This window comes from Polyodon spathula, chromosome 4 (assembly GCF_017654505.1).
Source record: "Polyodon spathula isolate WHYD16114869_AA chromosome 4, ASM1765450v1, whole genome shotgun sequence".
NCBI lineage: Eukaryota > Metazoa > Chordata > Actinopteri > Acipenseriformes > Polyodontidae > Polyodon > Polyodon spathula.
The window spans coordinates 43,934,847-43,961,412 of NC_054537.1; the positions used below are offsets into that span (position 1 = coordinate 43,934,847).

Below are 26,566 nucleotides of genomic sequence, written 5' to 3' on the forward strand. Positions count from 1 at the left end.
CAAAAACACAGGGGTAGGTACTGAAATTCAAAAAGACACACTGTGGCGCTGTTTATTAAAAGAACACAAAAATAAATAAAATATTTAAACAAAAATAAGCACTTGCTCACAGAACGAAATAAAAGGTTTTAAATAAAATAAATCACAAACACAAAATACAAATAGAGGTCAGGTGGGCCATTGCCTTCACTGTTCCTATATCTTGCTGTTTTAAATTAATCTCTCGCTCTTGCTCCCCCGTTCTCCACTTCTGAACACCCACACAGAGCAGGGAGAGCTGTGGGCTTAAATACCGTGGCCGAGGGATTTAACTACTTTGTAATTATTCTATTACCCCTCGGCCACAATCTGCACAAGTTCATTAATTTATGTGACTGCTGGCTAGTTTAACAACGCACTAGCCGACAACCACACTTTAACACAAGGTTTTTAAAAAACAAATACATAGCGCCCTGCCGTCATATATAAATAAACACAATAAATAAATCATAATACAAACACAAAATAACACAGTACAGGGGCGGAGGGGGAAACCCCCGTTCTAAAAATAAACAAACTGAACATTTAAGCAGGGCTTTCCTACCGCCCTGCTACAATGGCACATCTGCTTAACCTTGCTGGTGACATGGAGGAAATGATTAAGTAAACAAAGTGTTTGTGGCTGTAAAACAGACTTTCACTGCATGCCCCACCATAAAAGCATGGTTCCACATGTTTTTACAAGAAAGAGGGAAAAAACCTGTATCCCACCAACTCCTGATAACCAGATGGAATAGCTGGTTCCAGGTAGCTCTTTCTCACATTGAACATATTGGGGGCTACATTTCATTTTCCACAGAGGAGAGTGAATCCAACATCACTGAGGCCTTAGTCATGTGTGTTCATTGATTGCAGAATTAGAAGCCCTTAAAGAGTTTGAACCGTGAATCATGCATACACTCACCAAATTTAATTAAGAGAATGCGAATGTCTCTGAATTGCTTGGGTCAACTAGGTACATAGTTTCAAACTAGGAGGGATTGTGACCTGGGTAGCCAAAACCAGTGTGAAAGAGATTAGTAGAATTTATTTATGTTTTATAGCAAATTGTTCTGTGTATAGCCCTGCAACATGGCAACATATATATATATATATATATATATATATATATATATATATATTGTAAATCGACCAGCACTTGCAGTCATTCGTTTGCCCCTTCCAACGTAGACCCAGACACACAGATAGAAGTTTTTAAAAGCGCTTACGCACACTTTAATAAACACAGAATAAACACCCAGCTCTTTTGAGCACTAACTACACAAACACAGGAACCTAACTAAAACAGGACAGCTAAGCTGTTTGCCTGTAACCCAAACAGTTTTTTTTTTTTTTTTTTTTTCTACAACTGAGCACACCTTCAATTGGGCTCCTTTACACCACAGCAGCCCTGAACAGACTGGCTGCTTTCTTTAAATACCCTGCACCTGGCTCTAATTTACCATAATTACCAGGTGGAGGGAATAATTAACAATAAATCAATTAAGAGACATGTGCATTCTCACATGTTTTTGGCAGGGAGGATATTAACCCCCTCCCTGCCATGTTACATGCACACACACACACACACACACACACACACACACACACACATAATATATATATATATATATATATATATATATATATATATATATATATATATATATATATATATATATATATATATATATATAATGGGCATTTTAAATAGTCTATCCTGATTGGTCAAAACAGGTCACATGGGGGTGTTGATATTACAGCATATCACCATGGGTCAGCACTTTTTTCAAAAACGGGCAAATCACTGGCAGATATCCATACACTAGAATTTAAAAACAAAAATGGTAGACATATTGGAATATTTATCGCAATAAACATGACAGACAAGATTTATGTAAATGTTGAACTTTTGGGAAACCCTACATGAGATATTAAATGAATCTGAATCGGACACCAATGATTAATTAAAGTAGTGATAAAAAAAAAGCAAAAGTAAGTATTCAAATAAATTTAAAACTTGCCATTCTGATCCTCTGTTCCTTCTCCCTGAACTACGGCGTATCCCTATCCCATTTTGAAAATAAATAGTTAAAAAAATATCTGTTTAACTTTCAGCTTTTCACAAAATATTTGGGTCCCTCTTTAAAGAGATTTTGGGGTTAAAAGGTGGTTTGTTGCCGTTGCTCCCGCTGTCTGTTCTTCGGTCTGCCTGCCGCCACTGGACCCACCCCTTCGCAGCTGTGTGATCTGATGCTGAACATTTATAAATTCATCTCAACAGGTCCTGCCATACCTTTTAAATGTGTCCAGGTACGGTGGTATCATGTTTTCTGTTGTGCCCTTCATTGTTTAAAATTGTTTCTTAACACTGGTCCAGTAGTTCTCCACGTTACCAAGCTGTAAATTGCAGTCAGTTTAATAAGTAACCTGGTATTCCATGCAAATAAAGTCTTTCTCGCCACTGTGAAGCTGTAGCACAAATCCTTTAGGGATACATCCTGTTACTACCCTGGATAAAAAAGGATTAAGAAAAAAAGAAAAATGGACTCTCACCTGATACTATTGCAGGTCTTGTGAGGAAGGGTCTGCGTGATTTAAAGGCTGTCATTTTTTTGCTGCGTGATTTAAAGGCAGACTCATTTGTGCTGTGTCTATGTAAAAATAGGCAGTAATATTTTACTTTAAAATGTAATGAAACCAAGAATTACAAGAAGTGTAACAAATCAAAACTGCACTTTCAATGGTAATGTTCAATGCAACATTTGAAATTATTATTTAATTTATGCATTTTTTTTTTTTTTTTTTTTTTTATGTTTTAAGGGACTATTTTTTCTAAGTTCAGGTAGAGGTGGCAGGATATTTAATAAAAATTACTTTTTTGTTAATTAAAACATGTTTTTACGTTTTTTTTTTTTTTTTAATGTTTGATCCATTTTATAAGTGCAATAAGGCACTTCAAGGTGTCGGATATACTCTAATATCCACACGCCCCGGGCGGTTAAAGCCACTTGGCTTCGCCTCATGCCTTATAACGCACCCGGGGCGTGTGGATATTAGAGTATATCCCACACCCTGTTGTGCCTTATTGCTTACATTATATATATATATATATATATATATATATATATATATATATATATATATATATATATATATAATTCCGCCCCCCCCCCACCCCCCCCCAATGTCAGTAAATTCACGTTGTTGTTTATTTCTTAGCAGACGCCATTATTACAACTTACTTTGTACTGTGATATTTTGTAACAATTGTATCACATTATAAAATATCATAATACAGGTAAGAGCAGTTAGTCATCTCTTTTTACTAAAAAGGTTATCCTTAATTGAACTGGTTCCATAGCGTGATTACCTTAAATGAAAAACTACAAACATTTGTTTTTCTGACATTTAAGATTCATGGAATGCATTTTTTTGTAAACAGCCAATTCTTTGACCAGAAATGTAATTAAGCAATGTTGAAATTGATGGCAGTGGGTCATAACTGTTGTAATTTACTTATGAAACTCTAACTTGACCTTAATCTTTTTTTTTCTTTTTCTGTCTTCTTTTTGTAGCTGAAACAAAAGTCTGCTTTAAGTATTATCACGGAGTGAGTGGAGCTCTACGGGCCACAACTCCCAGCGTGACTGTGAAGAACCCCTCTGCTGCTGTGAGTTACTTGATTTTCTTAAGACTTCTTGTATTCAGTACTTTTCTGGGTCGACCTCGCCTAATATACAAGAGGTGCTGATATAAAGATACAGTTTAGTAAGGTACGTAAATAGTTGGATAGCTCATCTGATGAGCCATACATTCATGGCTGTTTTTTTGACTTCTGTACATAAAAGAGCAGCACACAATTCAGTTGAAAAGTTTAGAGTTATAGTGGTCTAGCTATAGATTAGATTACACTCATACATGCCTATATTTTGCTATAGAATGACATGTTCAGAGAAATTGAGAGGAATTATGGATATGCAAGGAGTGTTAAAATGGCTACAAAAGTACCTTTGTTATAAATATGTAATAAGCTGTACAAAATGTTTCCAGTAGTTAAGAACATGATGGTCTGCCACTCTTGAAGGTAACAGTATATATGTAATTTCAAGTTGTGTGTTGTATTCTATGGTTAAGAATAGCTAAGTCTTTCCTCATAGCGCTCTCAGATCAGGTGACACAGGTTGAAACGTCATTAAAGAAAGGTTATGGCAAAGGTGCAGCTCTCTTTTCTTGTAAAAGTAAAGTAAATGGTTCTGTATTTTGAAGTTTCTGTTGTGGGGAGAGGGGGCTAGGGGTAAATTGGGTAAGTTTCAAACTGAAATCTTATTCAGGGATATGTTTCCATTCAGTAATAAAAATACTATTAACTGAAAGGCTCAAAACTACAGATTGTTTCCTTCAGTTTTCTTGACAGTTTTTGTAGGATTCGGTATTCGGTTTGGTATTAGGCTGAATCTTAGATCAGTTTGGTATTCAGCCGATTCCCAAAAACTTGGATTCGGTGCATTCCTAGTTGAAACACATACATACACAGCCTGGATGGGAATGATCCACAAGGAAATAGCTTGTGGTGTTCCACTGAGACACCACCACCCATAACACAATACTTTCACCATCCTTGTTCTATTTTTAATAATCTACATCTCATCTCATTAGTTTTACTGTGAAGTTAAGGGGTTGCTAAACTTTATTTTGTAAGATAAAGATTTAAATGGGGTGTAATTAAAATTGTTCACTAAAAGTGTATGTGAATCGTGTCCTTTTACCCAAGTCTTGAAACTGAGACCAAATGAGTAATGTTTCATTTCAGAGTTGTTTGCTATGAATTTCAATCTTAGGTCACTTGAGGTCTAGTTTCAGGAAACCTAGTGCTTATTTTAAGGATGCAGTATATGAGTTGATACATACAAACTCAAACAAAAAATATATCTACCTGTGTGCTTTTTGGAGTTGTTGTGTGTGATTAAATTATTGTTTACAGATAGGCACTCGATTGAGACTTGCTGCTTGGAGGGGAAGGGCAGCGAGTGATTGGCTGTTCTGGTCCTCAATAAGTAGGTGGGCGGGTCTCGACTGAGTGTCCGTCAGCATAAAAACATCCGGTGGGGATCGCTGTGGGCGATTGTAACGCCATGCTACAGAGGGGAGCTGCTTATACTCAGGAGGAGAGAGTCCACTCTGCAGGAACGACAGCTATGCAATCCTTAAACTGCAAGCGGTGCTTGTGAAGACAATGCCCAGCTAAGTCCATACGAATACCGGCTCATCAGTAGGTTAGTTTAGGGGATAGTGATCCCATGTAATGTACAGCGAGGGTTATGTAGTGTAGCCGGTTCCTGGAGCGGGACGCCTCGTTTATAAGTCTAGCGCTCGCCCTGTGTGGCACCTTTTATTTGTAGTTTTTGTACGTGTTTTATTATGCCTTTTGTACAGTTTGCTGTATGTGTCCTCTGTGCGTTACTATCGCTGGTAATGTCACATGACCCCTTTGTTTATTTACTTTGTGTTTTATATTAATAAATCCTGCGCGCCTATGCTGGCATTTCAACTCCACCTCCCATATCTCTGTACTGCCCAAGCAGTGGCTACCCCCAATGTGAGACGAGCACCCTCTCACAAGTAATGTTCACAGAAGGATAACTTCTGGAACATTGGAAGACTAAGTGTGTTGGGCCAGGGTTGTTTAGGTAAACATTAGCAAATTAGATTTCTTGCAATTTATTGAATTCAGCACAGTAGTGTTGGCATGAATGGATTGATAAAATGTAATCCACCTTTGTATATGGGTTGAGGGTTTTGTTGTACAGCGGCATAGTAAATTATAGTCAATAGGTGACGCTGTAATACAGTAGAGAGAAATGACACACTGTACTTAATCAATGGATTGCTGTAACTACAGGGTTATCAGGTGTTGAGATAAAACAGGAAGCTCAGTAAACACATTTCAATCTCTTATTTAAATATAATGCTGTTCAAGAAGTATAGTGGCATTATTGTGACATAGGATAGTACAACATAAGGCAATGTACAGTATAAGGACCACATATTTCTTTATCTAGAGTCACACGCACATGCATACTTTTACTGTTTATCTTTTTGGCCTTATTTAGTAACAAATGCAGCAACAAGCAATTGAATGGTATTAAGCTAGCAAGAAACAACATGTTTGTAGCTTAGACCAGGTAATGGTTCTGAGTGGTTTCCTTTAGGGTTATTCTATTAGTGTTGATAAAATATATGTATATATTTTTAAATCACAAACTGTATCTAATGTTATGTAACCAGCAGATGTCATTTTCTTTCAATATTGTGATAGTTCATTTTAAGTAGGCTATGTCCTTGCAGATGCTGCCACAGTGTGTTAATACAGTAAACCTGCTGTAGCAGCATGTATGTGGCAAGTGAGTTCATTCCTAATACAGATAGAGATCCCAAACTTTGGACCTCTCGAAGGTACTGCAAACAGTGCAAACAGTTCAGATTTAGCAAGGGGTGTATTTAAAATGACATTTACGAACCATGAATATTAAGCGAAAAGACGGTGAAAGTATGATTTCCGTTCACTGTGCATACACAATGCAAGACTGTAAACACATAAGTACCATGAAAAAACTTTTAGAAAGCCCATTGTCCTATTGTTTGGTACGTAACTGTATTTTCTTTGTTAAGTTCCATTGTCAATGTTGTCTACTAAAAACTAACCATTTCGCTGACTCCTCTGGTCATATCAGTGATATAAACCTCACACTTTCTACTGTCTTTAAAGTTGGCATGGAGCTGTTTTGTATAATTCTATCAGTTAGTTCTATTACAGGTGTTGTCGAGGAAATTTAACTGTTTCACTGCTACATTATTTTAACCTCAGGACATCGACAATACAGTATTTTTCACAAAACAAATTACTACTTGTTTTTATAATCCTTTCGATCTGATATAAAATTATGAAAAGTTTATTCTATGATAAGACACAGCAAGAAAAGATGTATGATATGATTATTCATGGATGATGAGTATTGACTGGTAGAGGGTGACCTAGTTATTTTAAGAAGACCTGGATTATAAATAACTTAAAATGCTATGTTCTGGGAAATATATTTTTGGCTTTTTGGATTGGCACTCCTGGGGAAACAAACTTGTAAAAATATATATATATATATATATAACTTCCAGATGCACTGTAGCCAAAAGTGACCTTTCTGGGAAGCTGACAGCATAGACATAGAGCTCACAAAAAGTTTGAAAAATAAGAGGTGTAGCTTTTACCCTTATAAATGTTTTCTGTGGTATGCCATGGCACTATGCATAGCAAAGTGTAGGAGCAGAAGCATTAAAAAAAAACAGGTAACCACAACGCACAGTATTGGTGAAGAATGGTAGACTGAAAAAACACTTTGCAAATGCACTCTGATAAGTGTTTATCAGGGAAATGTAAATGTTATTTTTTCAGGAATTGCATACTGGTTTGCAAACAAAAATGTCCTTGTTGCTGTGCTACAGATCTAGTGAAAGAGAAACCCAGCAACAAAATACTTTAAGAGTTATGGCTCTCTGGGATCAGCAGGTAATTCTGATTCCATGCCTCTTTCCATGTCCCTTGACTAAACAGAAGCTTATTTCTTGATGTAGGATGCAGGATAACTTAATTCTTTGTATCAAGTCAGGGTGGAAAATGATTTTATCTCTGTGGTTAAGCTTTAGTAGCACATGCAACCTTTTAATCTCTAGTAATCAAGAAACAATCAATTACCTTCCTTATCCTGGGCTTCATCAATAACTGTATCTCTTCCAGCACTGAACACTTCCAGTAATTAGTTTAGTTACAGGGTGTTCCAGTTCTCAGTTAAGTGCTTAAGTGCCCCACTGTGTTAATAGAAGGCATGAGCTATTTTAAGATTTATGTCTACTCTTCACATGACATCACACAAGTAAGCTTCCATTGTTTTTACATATGGTTATTAGAACTAGAATTTGTATAAAAAAAATACATATATACAGTACCATGAAAAAGTATTTTCCCCCTGTCTGATTTGCTGCATTTTTGCATATTTTTGACACTGAATGTTATCAGATCTTCAACCAAAATCTAATATTAGATAAAAGGAATCCTGAGTGAACAAATCAAAACATTTAGATACTTATTTCATTTATTTATTAAAGAAAGTTACACAACACCCAATGCCCCGTGGGAAAAAGTAATGGCCCCCTTAGTCTCAATAACTGGTTACGTCACCTTTAGCAGCAATAACTGCAACCAAACACTTGCTGTAGTTATTGATCAGTCTCTTACAGCGCCCTGGAGGAATTTTGGCCCACTCCTTTATGCAGAACTGAACTCCGTGACATTTGTGGGTTTTCAAGCATAAACTGCTCATTTCAGGTCCTGCCACAACATCTCAATGGGGTTTAGGTCTGGACTTTGACTAGGCCATTTCAAAACTATAAATTTCTTGTTCTTCAACCATTCTGATGTAGACTTGCTTGTGTGTTTTGGATCATTGTCTTGAAGCATGACCTAGCTGCACCTCAGCTTCAGCTCACGGACGGATGGCCTGACATTCTCCTGCAGAATTCTCTGATCCAGAGCAGAATTCATGGTTCCTTCAATGATGGCAACCATTTGTCTTGATATCATGTGGGATTACATATAGGGGCCAGGGTAACCAGGGATGATGGCAAGTCGTCCAGGTCCTGATGCAGCAAAGCATCCCCAAATCATGACACTACCAACACCATGCTTGACCATTGGTATGAGGTTTTTACTGTGGAATGCAGTGTTTGGTTTACGCCAGACATAACAGGGCTCATGTTGGCCAAAAAGTTCCACTTTTGACTCATCTGTTAATAGAACATTGTTCCTTAACTCTTGTGGATCATCCAGGTGCTTTTTGGTAAACTTTTGACGAGCATTCATGTTCTTCTTAGTGAGCAGTGGTTTCTGCCTTTGCTTTTCTGCCATGAATCCCATTTTTACCCAGTGTGTTTCTGATGGTGGAGTCATGAACACTGACCTTAGCCAAGTAGGGAGGGAGGCCTGCAGATCCCTGGATGTTGTTCTAGGGTTCTTTGTGACTTCCTGGACAATTTTACGCTGTGTTCTTGGAGAGATTTTGGCAGGATGGCCAATACTGGGAATATTCACTACTGTGCCAAACTTTCTGCATTTGGACAATATGGCTCTGACTGTGGTTTGGTGGAGCCCCAGAGCCTTAGAAATGGCTTTGAAACCCTTTCCATTCTGGTAGGCATCAACAACTTTTTTCCCGGAGGTCTTCAGGAATTTCTTTTGATCGTGGCATGATGTGCCTCTACAACCTAAGTGCTGACACTTTCACTCTGATGGCAAGGGCCAAAGTTAGTCAGATTTATATTGGGCAGGGCTGGCCCAAATCAGGCCTGAATATCAACCAAAGTATTCAAACAGCAGATCCTAATTATCCCTTTAATTTGGTTGTGTTAACTGGGGGGGGGGGGGGGGGGGGGGGGGGGGGGCAGTAACTTTTTCACACCTGAAGATTGCATGTTTGATTACCTTGCACACCAAACAAATGAAAGAAGCACCAAACTTTGGTGCAATTTTTTTTTTCTCAGGCTCCCTCTATATACTGCTACAACCCACAAAAAGATCTGACCAAATTCAATGTGAAAAATGTACAAAAATGCAGAAAATCTGATGGGGCAAATACTTTTTCATGGCACTGTGTATTTTTTCACATTTTTAAAATCTTTTAAAATGTCTAAACAAAATCAATAAGTAGGATATCCAGCTATTTTTGTTTGCTGTGTCTGGCAAGTTGTATTATGCTTATGTTTTAGCTGTGAGCAGACAAAGCTATTTTAGTTTTTACCGGTTATGGAGGAGCCATTGGAAATATTTTCATGATGTAAAATGAACAAGAGAGACCAGGGTACAATGCTACCCTTGATTACCATATGGTGTCTCATACACAATGTGATTCATAATTTGTACAACATTGTCAGAGAATCACAAAACCTGGAAGGTACGTGGAGAATCATATGCAAAGGAGGAATATCTTTGTGACGCATCTTGGCCACCAGAGGGTTGTTTGATTTTCTTTATCCATACATGCTTATATATATATATATATATATATATATTATATATATATATATATATATATATATATATATATATATATTAACCACTTCAACACCATAACGTACGCATGTACGTCAAAAGAAAACCCACTTACAATACCATGCTGTATGAGCATACGTCAAGTTTCCCATTCTAGTCTATGAGCGGTTTTTCAGTCTAGCATAGCGCTATAACAAAGGGTGCATTTTGACCTTCGAAGGTTCGGAACATATTACCAAAGGAAGGTTTGAACCTTCAGTGGTACTGTGACGGAAAGATGAGTTCTGGTGATGAATCTTCCTCCCGACCTGTGAGGGCGCTAAAGAACGAGAGGAGAAGTATCTGGAAGGGCTGGCCTGGCAGTTCGTTTCCGGGTCAGGGAAGTGGGTCAGCCTGGAAAGAAGCGAGACTCTGTTGTAAGACCGTATTGATTTGAAAGGTAAACGAGAGTCAGCTGCAACCGTTTAGCTTGATATCATGCGGGATTACATTTAGGGGCCAGGGTAACGCTGATCTTTTCCTTCATTTGGGTAAACGTTCGGAGAAGGAACGAGAGAGGAGCTCTCGTTGTTACAGAGAATTAAGTGTTGTGTTTTGTTGTGTTTGTTTGTAATTGTCTGCGTGTTGCACCACCAGACAGTTAACTCACCTATCCGGAGCTGTTGACCAGGGTCAGCGCGATCTGGATCACCAGTCATAAAATTCCCGTGTCTTCACCCACCACAAGCACGTCTGCACTCACCCAGGATTGGTGACCGTGTATTTGTTTTTGTTTGTGACTGTGCCCTGCTTTGTTATCCCCACGCTTTACACATTGTTATGTATAGCCAGGGATTTATTATTTTACGGTCACCAGACCTGGATTATAAATAAAAGCACCTTTTCCACTGGAAACTGTTGTCTGCCTGTCACTCCTGCATCGCATCACTGCTACACCTGTTCCCCTCCACTAGCCACTTTGCCACAGGTACTCATTTGCATAATTTACTAGTGACATCACCATAGCTACTTGTTTATATTTGATTGAAAATCCTATTTTACGGGTAATCCATATAAATGGAATAAAACATTCACATGTAGTTTTTAAAATACTTTATATAGAACAGTAATCCTGTATTTATTAATTTAAATAAAAATACACATTGTTTATTTACACGTAATTGAGCCTGCTTGCGATCTATACAGTAAGCTTGCATTGCACTAACACCAGCAGACAAAGCTTTATTTAACAGTCACCCTTCCAAGAAGATTATCAGTCACATTTTACTATTAATATGAACTTGCGCTTGTCAAGTGACCCCAGAGATTGGTTATGCCTCCATGATATGAGTCGCTTGCACAGTTTGCATTCAACCTTTTTTTTGGTCTTAAGGGCATTTAACAAAAACCAATCCCAAACAGCAGAGGGGTTTCGAGACATTTCTTTCAATACAGCTTAAGCTATACAACGCTTTGCTGTCGAGATGGCGAATGAAGTAATTGAAAGTTTGCCTCTGGATAACACAAGCTGGAGTGGGGAGGGGCAGTTGGTGGTCAGTTTTTTTCAAAATGAATGAGGCGTTAGCAGTCTTACAAAAGTATTATTTCCCTAATATGAACCAACTAGCACCCAGTTATACCAGGAAAAACTAATTACATGATATTGCAACTATAACACAGAAAAAAAAAGTACATTTTAAAACCTTACCGGTTGCCGGAACCTAGGAGAGAAGCCATTAGCCCAGAAATTAAAAAAAAAATAATTAAGCTTGGAGTTCTAGAGGAGTCTCACAATATGGTTTTGTAATGACTGTTGGAAGTTAAACAAATAATTGCTAAAGATAACCTGATTAAACAAATGACACAAAAACATGATACTTTTTCAACATTTATTTACCCACAAATGATTCAACATTTAATATCCATGTGTGAAAAAAAGTATGTGAACCTTTAGATTCAGTAACTGGTGGCACCCCCTTGAGCAGCAGTGACTTCAACTAAGCGTTTCCTGTAACTGTTGGTCAGTCTCTCACATTGGTTTTGAGGAATTTTGGCCCATTATTCCTTACAGAACTGCTTCAACTCGCTTCAGGTCCTCGTCCAACATTTCAATGGCGTTTAGGTCAGGACTTTGACTAGGCCATTCTAAAATGCAGAATTTCTTCTTCAGCAGCCATTCTTTTGAGATTGGCATGTATGTTTAGGATCATTGTCTTGCTGCATGACCCACTTTCGGTTCAGCTTCAGCTCACAGACGGATGGCCTGACGTTCGCCTCTAGAATCTTCTGATACAATGCAGAATTCATGGTTGCGTCAATGATGGCAAGCCTTCCAGGTCCTGAGGCAGCAAAGCAGCCCCAAACCATCACACTCCCACCATCATGCTTGATGGTTGGGATGAGGTTCTTCTGTTCGAACGCAGTGTTTGATTTTCGCTAGACATAACATTTCTCATTGAGGCCAAAAAGTTCTATGTTTGACTTGTCTGTCCAGAGAACATTGTTCCAGAAGTCTTGCGGATCATCTATGAGCTCTTTGGCAAACTTCAGACTGGCAGCAATGTTCTTTTTAGAGAGCAGTGGCTTCCTCCTGGCTATCCTTCCATGAACACCATTCTTGTTCAGTCTTTTTCTGATAGTTGAACACTCACATCAGTCAAGGCGAGAGTGGCCTGCAGATCCTTGGATGTTACTCTAGGGTTCTTTGTGGCTTCCTTGATGATTTTCTGGTTTGTTCTTGAAGAGATTTTGGTAGGATGACCGCTCCTGGGTAGAGTGACTGAGGTCTTGAAGTTTCTCCATTTGTAGACTATCTGTCTGACAGTGGATTGGTGGAACCCCAAATCCTTAGAAATGGTTTTGTAACCCTTTCTAGACTGATGAGCATCAATAACTGTTTTTCTGAGGTCCTCAGAGATTTCTTTTGATCGTGGCATGACGTGTTTCCACACACACACACCTGTATGGTGAAGACCAAACTCACAATGTTTCTGATCTTTATATAGGGTAGGGCCTCCCAAACTCACCCCTGAAGATCTACCTAATTATTTAAACACCTGATTCTAATTACCCCCTTAATTGAGCTGATGAAACCAGGGTTTCACTAACGTTTTTACATACCCCAGATCTTAATTACTCATTGTTTGTCTAATTCATACATCATTTTGTTTCAAAAGACATGGAATTGGTTAACATAAACCCTATTGGATATTTTAAGAAAATACTTTTTTGATTCAAGAAGGCTATCATGGTAAAATTATGGAATTTCCATAATTATCATTGGGGTTCACAAACTTTCGCGGCACTACCTGTATATTTACTGTTTAAAAAAATAATAATAATCTTTACACATAATTTATAACATATTCACGTGCACATTCCGTGAAATCCGATACTTTACCTGTGACACTGCTGTGAATTTTAAAGAAAATTTCCGCAATTTTCACAGGGCTTTAGGTATAATATTGGGTGGGGTTTAGTCAAACCCCAGGTTACTAAACTGGGAGCCATTCAAAACTGTCCATGACTAGTTAACAAAATACAGGTGAGGGCTTTTCTAGGTCTGACAGGTTATTATAGAAGGTTTATCCATGCATGACTTTGCATCAGTCGCTGCACCTGTGACTGATTTGACCAGGGCCAGAGGGCCAGTAATGATAAAGTGGACGAAGAGACAGAGGTGGTGTTCCAGACCCTAAAAACTGCACAGCCAGTGTTAGTGACCCTGATTTTACAAAGGAATGTATTTTACAGACCGACTCATCCGAGGTAGTTGTGGCCTCCATACTATCCCAAGAGGTCAGAGGTGAAGAGCATCTTATTTTATATATTAGTCGTAACTCAACCCTCAGGAAAAAAATATGCCATGGTTGAGAAGGAATGTTTGGTCATTAAGTGTGTTTTAGAGTCACTCAAATATTATTTATTGGGAAGGTGGTTTATACTGATCACTGACCATGCTTCCCTCACCTAGATGCACCAGAATAGGGAAAAGAATGCATGGGTTATCAGGTGGTTTTTAAGTTTACAACCTTTCAAATTTTACAATTTAACTTAGTTAATGTCCTCTTACCTATCTGGATGCATGTAGTCTATTTTCTATGCTGGACGCAGTGGTGTTGCAAACCCAGTCACTTATGGTGTCCTCCAAGTATCTGTTCTTGTGCCCTTTTTCTTCAATATCTGCATGCTTCCCTTGGGTCATCTCATCTGCCAACACAGTCTCATGTTTCACTCCTATGCTGATGACACCCAGCTCTACTTAAAACTCGACCCTGGTAGCCCCTCTGCCATGATCTGGCTCTCTGCCTGCATTCATGACATTGAGACCTGGGTGTCTGCCAACTTTCTTCAACTGAACACCAACAAATCTGAACTCCTTATAGTAGGATCTAAAACTCAACTTAAGAATCTAAATATAGCTGCCCTGAACCTCAGAAACTGTCTGCTGCTGCCTTCTCCCACAGTACAAAACCTTGGTGTACTTCTTGACAGCAACCTTTCCTTTGATCTCCTTCATGGTCAAATCTTCCTTCTACCATCTTCGACACATCTCCAAAGTCCATCTCTATCTTTCCCTCCCAGATGCAGAGATACTTTGTCATGCATTTGTCTCCTCTCGACTTGACTACTGCAACTTTAAATGGTGGTCTCCCAACACGTACCATAAACCGACTGCAGCTGGTCCAGAATTCCACTGCCAGGATCCTTACCAGATGTAAAAAACTTGATCACATCACCCCATGTCCTTCCCAGCTGCAAAGATTATCTTCAAAACTCTCCTGCAGGTCCCGATTACCTCCTCAACCTGCTGACCCTCTATGTGCCTGCCCGCAAGCTGTGGTCCTCCGACTCCGGCCTGCTTGTTATCCCCAAGCATAAGTGCACCACACTTGGAGAACGCTCGTTTAGCTTCATGGCTCCGACTCTTCGGAACTCTCCCAGCTTTGGTGCGTGATGCTTTCACTGTCGCTCGCTTTAAATCAACCCCCAAGACCCACCTGTTCTCTTTTGCTTTCCATGCTCTTTAAGCCTGAAATTTGCTGTTAGCTGCTGTGTTGCTGCTACTATTTCACGTGTTATGTTACTATCATGTATTGTGCTCTTTCCACTGTATTTAATGTACCATTTCATATATTATGCTACTATCATGTATTATGCACTTTCCACTGTATTTAATGTATTACCGATATGCATTATTTATTTCTTTATTTTTATTTTATATCATGTATTATGCATTTCTCTGTATTTAATGTGTTATGGATTTTCTTGTGTTACTGCATCTTGTAAAACTCTTTGTGATGGTGGTCCACTATGAAAGGTGCAATATAAAATAAAGATTGATTGATATAATTGGTTGTGTTTTTTATGTTCTACATTTTCGTTTTTATTACTGTTTTTTTTATTATGGTAAATTACCATGCTTATTTTGACACACTACGATTTGACTAGAGTTTAAAAAAAAGGTAACATTTTCACTTGTTAATGCATGTTTATTTTTCTTTTACTACATTTGTTAATGCAACTGTTCATTATTTTTTTAAACACAATGCCAATACTAATTTTTCACACAAAAAAATGTGTTACACATCATACTGTGGAGTGTGTTGACACACCATGGTACCATGACATCGTACTTTGGTCTCACATTATTACCAGTTGTGTATAATGAGTTAACTAAACATAAAACATATAGTCACTGTTCACAAGGTGACTATAGGGTAGTGCGAGAAAGAAGGAATTCCCCATGTCGGAGATTTTGGGGGTTATAGAGAGGTCTCGTGGACCCCCATATATAAAATACCTGATACATTGTTTTCCCTTAGATCGCTTTTTTTTTTTTTTTTTTGATGCATATGTATAGCTATTATGTACTATATATCACCTTACAGAACAATAATATGACAAAAAATGGATTGAATGACAATACCTGAAAATCTTAATATTTAATAAAGCAGCCAGCGCAAATGTAGTATTAGGCAATATTTTGAAAAGCCTGCATTCGTTGTCACTCTTTTTGCTTTGAAAATAATCAGTTATTTTTTTTAGCAGTCTAACGTTTTAGCCACTTGAAGTGCTTAACACAGAAAACCCGCCCTTCGATTCTCTGATTGATTGAATGTTGTGTCAAGACGTAACAGAGTTGTCATGTGGTTCCAAGATTATTTTTTTCACCCAGCAATGTGCAAGTGATCTAGTCTGCTAGAAGCGCAATGAATCCTTATCCTTAAATCTAGTGAGTATTGACAAATTTTACAATATTTTTTGAGTCATCACTGAGCGCAAATATGTCTTAATCAATTTCAGCCTGGAAAAGCTGTGCTCATCAGAAGCAACCGTCACTGGATTGATCTGTTGGATAATTTGTTTCCATGCATGTACTGAAGCATTTTCACAGGACTCATACTGCAAGGTGCCGACATGATGAGCTGCAGCTAGAGTCAGTCAAACATGTACTTAAAAAGAGGGTAGTTTATTATTATTATTATTATTATTATTATTATTATTATTATTATTATTATTATTATTATTATTATTATTCCTTTCAGAAATAGCATTTTACTGGGTAAAATAAATAAATAAATAATAATTCCCAAAATGATGAAACAATAAAACTACTGTGCTGCATATTTTGATATATTCAGCATGATTTTCAAATGGGGAAAAATAAGAACTAGGTCGCAAAGTAATTTCTAAACCTTATTTGGGTCACTAAGTATATAGCTTTCAAAGGGTTTAGATGAAACGAGTCGTGTATTCACTTTTTGACGCTATAAAAATATAAATCAAGTGACATGGTTACATTAATCATGCTTTAACAATCATTTTGTGACCTGGTTCTTATTTTGCCCCTTTTGAAATCATGCTGATAATCTCTTAACACCAACATTGACACCAACAACGTTCGACATACATTGAGTTGTATTAGTGGATTTGGTTTACATTAGCTGCAACAACTGATTTGGTAGTAACATTAAATCCGTGATTTTATACATCTAACCAAAACAGCATATTTTAATCAACAAAATGTGTTTACTTTTGCAGTAAATGAAGAGGCTTACAAACGCAGAACATTATTTTACAATGTATTATTACCTATTAAGTCTGCTATTGCCCACATATCTTTTTGACTTGTTCAATATAGATGTAATTGATAACTGTGTAAAGCGTGTGCTGTGACACATTTGCTACCACTTTCCCTCATGACACGAACCTTCTCTGTATGCAGACTGTGTGTGGGTCATGTAAGCAGTCCAGACCCAATCAGAAACTATCATCATCTAGTGAAAAAAAGTGGTTGGCTGATGGCAAACATTTCAGAGGACAGCGTGTGTTCATCTTCACCACTCCCAAGTTAGCGCAGGGGTGATAGCGGTGAGCTGAGCCTAAAATAATTGGATATTTCAGAATAGAAGAAAAACGGTGAAAATCAATTGGCGACTACTAAATTAAAAAATAATAATAATAATAAATTACTTCTCAAACTGAACGCAGTAGGGATTCAGATGGATTATGGAGTGGTTAACATGTAGAAAACAAAGTACTGATAAGGGAAGAAACCTCAAAATTGAGCGAGGTAACCAGTGGAGTACCACAGGGATTAGTATTATGTCCTCTGCTTTTCCGAATCTACATTAATGACTTAGATTCTGGTATAGTAAGCAAACTTGTTATATTTGCAGACAACACAAAAATAGGAGGAGTAGCAAACACCGTTGCAGCAGCAAAGGTCATTCAGTATGATCTAGACAGTATTCAGAACTGGGCAGACTCATGGCAAATTACATTTAATATAGAGAATTGTAAGGTACTGCACCAAGGCAATAAAAATGTCCACTATAAATATCATATGGCAGATAGCTATGAAAAAGATCTAGGAGTTTATGTTGACTCAGAAATGTTTTCATCTAGACAACGTAAGGAAGTTATAAAAAGACCAACAAAATGCTTGGCTATATAGTGAAAAGTGTTGAATTTAAAGGGAATTAATGTTAAAACTTTACAATGCAGTAGTAAAACCTCACCTTGAATACTGTTTTCAGTTCTAGTCACCTCACTAAAAAAGGATATTTCTGCTATAGAGTGAGTGCAAAGAAGAACGACCAGAATTATTCTGGGTTTAAAAGGCATGTCATATGCAGACAGGCTAAAAGAATTGAATCTATTCAGTCTTGAACAAAGAAGACTATGCGGCGATCTGATTCAAGTATTCAAAATTCTAAAAGGTATTGACAATCATGGGGTTTCCATGCAGGGCAATTTACATGTGAAATGGCGATGGCCAAAGAGAGGGCCAAAGAGAGGGATAGGGTAAATCTCATTTACTTGTGTAAATGACAAAAAACACAGGAAAATTCACGCTCAGTTTCAAATGGAAACCTGCATTTCACATGTAAATGTTAATAAGCGTGTTTATCCTTAAGTGACACCACTATAAATATTGCAAGGGAGCAAGTCAGTTGTTACTATGGATTTCAAGATGGCAGAAAGTAAGTGGCTGATGGGCAGTTTTATGGTTAGCAGTGGTGTAGTTCACCTTAATGATAATGTGGGCGGCTTTTTTTTTTTTCTTTAATTATTGTTTTTTGCTGTGACTGGCCTGTTAGTTGTATATCTCTTGTGGGTTTACAGTTCTGTATAAAATCACTTACTATGAACTCTGTTATGCTCTTATTATAATATTAAAGCAGCTGTTTGAGAATACCCTTGCTGTAAAAACTATGCTAAAGTTAAACACGAGAGCAAGTGATCTGATTACTAAATGTCTATAATTGAATTCGCTAGCTTTTGATCCCAGCTGTGTCCAAAGACAACGTGTGTCCGCCCTCCACTCAAAATTGCTGGAGCAAGGAAACCCGGGCAACTTGGATGTGTTGAGCCAGCTCAATCTCCCAAAACAACAAGTGGTTGATGCCTTCTCCGAAAGAGGAATAGAGCACACAGTCCAACAAGCTAGGGACAAATTTAAAAAAAATCGAAAAAGTTCTACCTGCAGGAATGAACAAGGAGGTGCCGTTCAGGAGAAGCAGGACGGTCCCACAGAGCAATGCTTTTTGCTTCAGTTACATCTGGCATAGCTATATACGTGTTGCAGTGCCTCTGAACAAGGGAGTTGACAAACTTGTAAATACAGCGATGAATTGTAGTTTCATGCACCCTGTCAACTACCCTGTACAGAGCAATCGCCATTCTTTTTTTCCCACTGGCACAGGAAACCATACGTAATTCCTTTATGGCTGCATATCTTCCTTTACCAATTCCATTGTAATTCTGAACATTGCCCTGGTGACACGAAAGGACACTATCCACTGCAGATCTGTGAAAGAGTGATGCAGCACAACCTTTTCCCACCAGCAAGATGGACGAGTATGTGTCCAAACCGTCCTTTCGCTAGCCATTGGCATTAGATAACAAGGTATAAGAATTTGCTGGTAGAGGATGTTTGGAGGTTCAAGCACCCGAAACAAAGGGAAAACATCCACTGTTCCCAAGACAGAGCAGAGCTAATTTACATATCAACCCCCACCTTTCCCCTTCATTTGCGTGACGTCGGGTGAAAAGCCCGCTTTATTCAAGTAAAATAAACTGAGCGAATGGAAACCCAAAAAAGTATTTTACACAAGACATGTTATTGGAGCAAATGTATTGAACTAAAAAAGAAACTTGCATGGAAATATTTATGTTTGTAAGAAAATCTGGTCAATGGCAATTAAATATATCAGTGCTAAAAAAAAAAAAAAAAAAGAAAACCAGACAAAAAAAACAAGTATTTCTGAGCTGTTTTATAAAATTAACAATTTGATTTTCATTTAACCCAAAATTAGCAAAGTGCATTGTTAGCCCAGCGTAGTTCAGGTGGTGTGCAGCAGGGGGCTTCCAATTTCCTGTCAATTAGTACCTATTTTCTATTTAAGCCCTGATCACTTGCACCTTCGCTGTCTAGTGTTTCGTTTTTGTAGCAAACGCTCAGACGCCGTCTTTTCGTGCTTCAACGCTAATCTACACTTCGTTGCCTTTCACTAGAGGTCAATTCTCTGCGAAGCGCTCCCAAGATATTATCAAATGTTTTCCTACCTTCTCCGGTGCTGCTTCTCGTCATTCAGCTTCTCCATTCGGCTGCAGGAGCTCCAGCGTTAGTCTTTCCTGCTGTTTCTAGCCTCCAGCCCAGCAACAGCATCGTCCAAACCGCAGCTTCATTTCTCAACTTGTCCGCATCTATATTAGACAGACTGGCCCTCCACTAAAACCTCTAAAGCTCCTTCAGCAAGACATCGACATTCCCGTCGTCAGCGTTTGCCTTGCCATAATTCCTCTTTTTAATCCTCCACAAAGATCTGTCAGCTGAACATTCCTTTACTCTTCGCTGGAATCAAGCGCCCCTCCTCCGCTCCCAGAGCCAGCACAAATTACCGTTCCTTCAGAAGATCCTGCCCTGGATTTCTATTACCTACGTTCAACGTTTTAAAGACCTATCCAGTCAATTTCATACTCCATTTCAATGTGTGGCGGCTTGTGCTTTCGACTGGTCACAACAAGCTTCAACAACACTGCTGTTCTGCAACTTTTCCACCTGCGCCTCTCAGTCCAGGGCTACCATGGGAATGCCCTCATTGAGCGATCGCGGGGAGTGGTAAGTCGCCATGGTGGCCAGGCAGCTTCATCCGGTACTGCGAGCTCCGTGTCTCAGTACTGCAATCTTCTGGATTGCTGCAGCTGCGCTTTCACAATCTGTGAGGGCTCGTTTAACTCTCCGAATTGTGACATCTAAATACTGTGTTAATGTATTTATGTTTATGACTAACTGTCCTAAAACACGTAACGAAGATATTCAAATCTAAAAGAATACGCAATTGTTGTTCTACACCGACAAGGATTTTAATCACAATAACCAAATATATTCTACCTGGCTTCACTCAAACCAGTGGTTAATTCTAATCATAACCACTAGATGGCAGTATAACACCACAAATTTTATACAGTCTCTAGCTGGTTTGCTATCACAAGCTCGCACGCTCCAGCTTTTCTATACATTCCTGCAGTTTGTTGTCACACTGAGGGATTCGCAGGAGTCCCCCTCCTCCTCAAATTTTTGTAGCAACTAACATTCTCCAATTTCAACTCTTCCCCTTTTCAAAGACCTGGTCATGAAGCAACCTTACTCAGCTGTTTTTGAGATGCACAGTATCTACCATCATAGTAACATCCTGCTTCCCTGCATCACTCATCCATTCCTGCGACTTACTCCTGTTCCCAGATTCGTGTTTCCTCATCTGGCGCTGCTCCTCCAATCCGACCAGCTTCATCAAAGTCATCACTTCATCAACGCGAGCCGCTAGTCAGTCATGGAACCATGTCCTACAATTTATCAACGTTCCAGTCAATGTCCTCCTATCCCAAATAGACAATAAACTGCTCTCAACCAATCAATAGGTTTTGCAGACACCTTGGAGCAACACATTCTTCATCCTCTCTGGTTCTGCAGCGGTCTCAGATCTCTGCAATCTTCATCTCTGTCCAAAAGCAGCCCCATCTCTGACTCCATCTAAATCTGCCTTAACTCTGAAAGACCAATATCTACTGCATTCAGCAGATCCCTACCCTCTGCAGTAGACCACCGCACTCTACTGATCGTACTCCTCCGTTCTGTATTGCAGATCTCTGCTTCAGCCCACTCTGCACACTACTGACAGCACTCCATTGTTTTCTTCCTCAGACCTCTGCTCTGTTCAGCAGATCCTGCCCGCTACTGTTAATCGCTCCTCACTCCAGCAGATCTCCACTCCCTCTTCAGATCAGCTCACTACTGCAGCTTCAAAAGTCGCTCTAGTTTACTGTTTAAATCTGCAGCTGCACTTCTCCAGAGCCTACAATGCTCCGGCATTCCTCCAATATGCAGATCGTGGCAGCATTCCCACAATCAAGGCTAACGCTAATGACCCATCTAATCAAAATACGGGGCACTTCCTCAGCAATCCTATTCATATCTCCGCTCATCCTCTCAAATGTTACAGCATTAATACTTGGTTTGAGACGTGGTACGAGACTGGAAATCTGTCTTGATTATGAGCTAAGGATTTCCACTATTAAGAGAATAACTGGCGTTGCGAAACCCAGATCTCTGAATGTGAGTTTACCTTTTCCATTTCAAGCAGACATGATAGTAGCAAACCGCTGATCGATCCTGTATTAACTAACACTAGAATATTTCTAGAATATGGGACGCAAAGGCGCCGTGCTTCCCCAGTAGCCGATTCATGTTCGTTCAGTCCAGCTGCCACCTCAGCCCTCAGTTCCAGCTCTCCTTCTGCCTCTACTTTCGGTATCCAAGTTCAGTCAGTTGGTCCCATTTGCTTCCACAACACCCGTCCAGAATCCTCAGCTTCTCCAGATGCTATTTGACTGACTCCTACTCTCTAACTTCCTTCAATCTGTTCAGCATTACATGTCTGCAGCCCTCCACCTTGTTCAAGAGCTCCTATTCTACAGCCTGCTCAGCGTTTTCAATCCTCTGCACCCAGATTTGAATAATCATAGCCCTTCAATCAAAACCTGTCTCTCATGGTCCGTGCTAGGGATTCTCTCCAACTCCCTCCAGTTTCTCCATATCAGCATTCCGCCTGACCCTCTGTGGGATCCTTAAGAGCTTTCCCCCTGCCTCACCTTCCTGTCTGTCTATAACATATATTCTCCATTTGCTAATTTCCACTCTTCAGAAAAGCCGCTTCTCCCCCTACAATGATTTACCCATGGAGATCAGCTGCCTCTCGAACCCCCCCCCCGTACCTCCTCCTCAGACCATCTGTTCATTGATTCCTCTCACTCCTATCATCACTTGCCTCGCCTTCGAGCAGACTTCCCTTCATTCCTCCACCCTCGCCTTGTGAGTAGGCCTCCCTCCTCGACTCCACCCTCACCTCCGAGCAAGCCTCCCGCCTCGACCCCTCCCTCTCCTCCAGAGCAGGCCTCCCTCATCTCCTCCACCTTCGCCTCTGAGCAGACCTCCCTCCTCGACTCCACCCTCGCCTCCGCGCAGACCTCCCTCCTCCACGCGCGAGAGTTTGGGGTGTGGGACTCTCCGGACCCCCCCTCCCAGAGGTTCTGCCCCCAGCTTGATCCCCGAAGTTGCCTCACCCCTCTCCACCCTCGCCTCCAGAGCAGGTCTCCCTGCTCGACTCTCAAACCCCCCCTCCCCTTCCCCCCAGCTTGATCACGAATGTGGGGGAGCTGGTCCTCCTCCGCAGCGGATTCCTACATTCATTCATCCTTATCTGATATACTTGCTGCTCCTTCTAGAATCCAGCCTCACCTCCGAGCAGGCCTCCCTCCTCAACTCCACCCTCGCCTCCAGAGCAGGCCTCCCTCCTCGCCTCCTCGCATGGCTCCCTCCTCTCCAACCTCACCCCCAAAGCAGCCCTCCCTCCTCTCCACCCTCACCTCCGAGCAGGCCTCAATCCTCGACTCTACCCTCTCCTCCGAGCAGGCCTCCCTCCTCTCCACCCTCGCCTCCAGAGCAGGCCTCCCTCCTTGACTCTCCTCTTCCACCCAGCCTGATTATGAATGTGGGGGAACTGGTCCACCTCTGCAGTGGATTTCTACATTCATTCATGCTTCCGTGATGTAGTTGCTGCTCCTTCTAAAAATGCTAGCATGCCTGGAGTGGTTTTCCCCTAGGGTTTTTTTTCCTCTCCACGAGCAGCCCCTGTACTGCCGGGGCCACTAGAGGTTTTCCCTCCTAATCAGCCTCAAGGGTTTTTTTCTCTCCACTGAGCAGCAGGTATACACATAGTCATATCCAACTAAATTACTAACCATCCTCCTGACCTTTGTCGGCTGTTTGTCCTTCCCCCTGTCCTGTTCTTTCGGTTGCTGCGCTTATCTTGCCTCACTCAAGGCTCGTTCTGTCTGTCTCAGTTCGGGACGTGGCCCTCAGTCAGTGACCATCCTTCTATCCGGTTTCTGTTGCTGGGTCCTTCGCCCCTGGGTTGTGTCGGCATCGCTGCCCTCAGTCAGTGACCACCTTCTATCCTAGCTTCCATATCCAGCTTCGTTGGTCTGCTACTAGAGTGGGCCTCGCCTGCTCTTCTATCCTAGGTCCGGTCCTTTCTAGCCGGCACTCTGTCCTACTTACCGCTCCCTTCTGCTTCTTCTGCCCTATCCCTACCCCCCAGCTCACGCCCAGTGAAATACCATGATAAATATAGCTGTGTAATTTTGCATGTTGACAGAATGTAAAACATCTATAAATGTTAGAGTTTTTAGATCCAGGCTTTGTAAGTCTGCTAAATAAACAAATAATATATGTGTTTTGTTCAATATATGTCAATATATTGGACAGACTTAACTAATTATATATTAAAGATTAAAGCATGAGCTTTAGTTTTCCTTCACACATGTTTATGTGAACATGAGCTTACTTACAAAGATAAGGAAGCGTCTCCACTTGTCCATGAGGTAAATGCATTCATGAGTGCAGGCACACTATGCAAGCAGTCACAATGAGCCTACAGTTTGATGGATTCCCAGAAATATATGCAAAATATAATTGTTGAGTGGTGTGCAAGTTCAAACCGGTCGTGTTGTTTATGTGCCAGAGTTTACTGCTCTTTACTGCTTCGTCAGTGATTCTGTTGTATAGTTTATGTAAAGTGCTGTGAGATCATGTGGTTGAAAGGTGCAGTACTAATACAATTTTTAAATTCACTGGGAGACAGGCAATCAACATAACGTAGATGTAATTGAGCAGGTTCCCCAATAGGGAATTTTGAAATCAATAAATAAGTAGTTGAACACTAAAGCATACCTTTTTTTCAATTAATCAAAAAACATAAATAAAAGCCTTTTAAAAAAGCAAGAAGACACTGCATTTGTAAACTGATCCCACAGAGCAATGAGTTGTGAATAACAATAATGATTTCAGTCTCTAGTGATGTGTAAGACATTCCTGTGCCAGATGTGATTTACAGCTCTGCTGCCTAAGCTCTAAATCTGTTGGGCTCTGGAGTGTAGATGCCAGCACAGGCATTATCTGCACTGCAGCGAGATGCAAGAGGCACTAAAATTAACTGTAACGTTAATCTAATTTATCATTTATATTTTTGCTTTAAGCACAAAACATAAATTTGTCATTCTGACAGATGTCATTGGGTTGCAGAAAAATCTATATTCTAGCCAGTGTCACAACTTTAAGGAAAAGCAGCCCTTTTTACATGTGATAACCTCTGTTTTTTAAAAAATATAAAATATTTTCTACAGTTTTGTTTCACAAGTCATCATTTCCGAAATTGCAAAATGCCTAGTCTGCATGCTTAATATCAATAAGCGGCACAGGCCTGGAAAAATTCTCAAGTGTATACAAATTGCTGACATACCAACTATGTAAAAGGACATAGCTGTGTAATGGAATATAGCATGATTAACCAAATGTGGAAAATAAGAACTGTTATGCAAAATGGTTTTGCAACCTGGTTCAGGGCAGTAGCAGTTTGGAGGTGAATAGAAATTGTGTTTGTGACTATATGAAATAGTTCAAGGATGTGAATTGGTTCACAAAGTTTGATATATATATATATATATATATATATAAAATGTTAGATATATATACACACACACACACACACACATATACAGCTCTGGAAACAATTAAGAGACCACTGCAAATTTTTCTTAAATCAGCATCTCTACATGTATGGCAGCCATTCCATTCCAGTGTCTGTTGAATTCCAACACAGGCACACCTCATTCTACTGAATTAGATACTGATTAGGGGATCACCTGAACCAAATCTTATTTAACGAGGAAAAGTATAAAAACCACTCCTGTGGTCATCACTATCCTCTTGCAATAGGACCAGCTGGATGGCAAAACAGTGCTAGTAGTACCTCAAAAGTAATTGGAATAAAAAAATAACTATTGGCCATGCACAAAGAGTTGAAAAGGAAAGTTTTGAGTGAGGAAAAGAAGGGTTCTATTCTGGCTTTACTGGCAGAGGGATACAGTGAGCGTCAGGTTGCTTCCATCCTTAAAATTTCAAAAATGGCAGTTCATAAGAACAAGGTCAAGCAGCACACATTGGGGACAACAAAGCTACAGGCCGGCAGAGGGCGAAAACAACTCTCCACTGACCGGGATGACCGCCAACTCATTCGAATGTCACTCAGCAACTGTAGGATGACATCAAGTGACCTACAAAAAGAATGGCAAACGGCAGCTGGGGTGAAGTGCATGGCGAGGACGGTTCGAAACAGGCTCCTAGGGGCAGGGCTGAAGTCGTGCAAAGCTAGAAAAAAGCCCTTCATCAATGAGAAGCAAAGAAGAGCCAGGCTGAGGTTTGCAAAAGACCATAAGAATTGGACCGTAGAGGACTGGAGTAAGGTCTTCTTTTCTGATGAGTCCAATTTTCAGCTTTGCCCAACACCTGGTCGTCTAATGGTTAGACGGAGACCTGGAGAGGCCTACAAACCACAGTGTCTC

At 39.9% G+C, this 26,566-nt stretch overlaps 1 protein-coding gene across 1 annotated transcript in view; it reads left to right on the forward strand.

The window, feature by feature from the left end:
* Positions 1 to 26,566, forward strand: part of hecw1b (HECT, C2 and WW domain containing E3 ubiquitin protein ligase 1b) — a 145,425-nt gene that overhangs the window by 16,219 nt on the left and 102,640 nt on the right. The window contains exon 4 of the mRNA XM_041247968.1: positions 3,597 to 3,691. Within this exon, the coding sequence (XP_041103902.1) occupies positions 3,597 to 3,691 (95 nt within the window). The remainder of the gene's footprint in view (positions 1 to 3,596; positions 3,692 to 26,566) is intronic.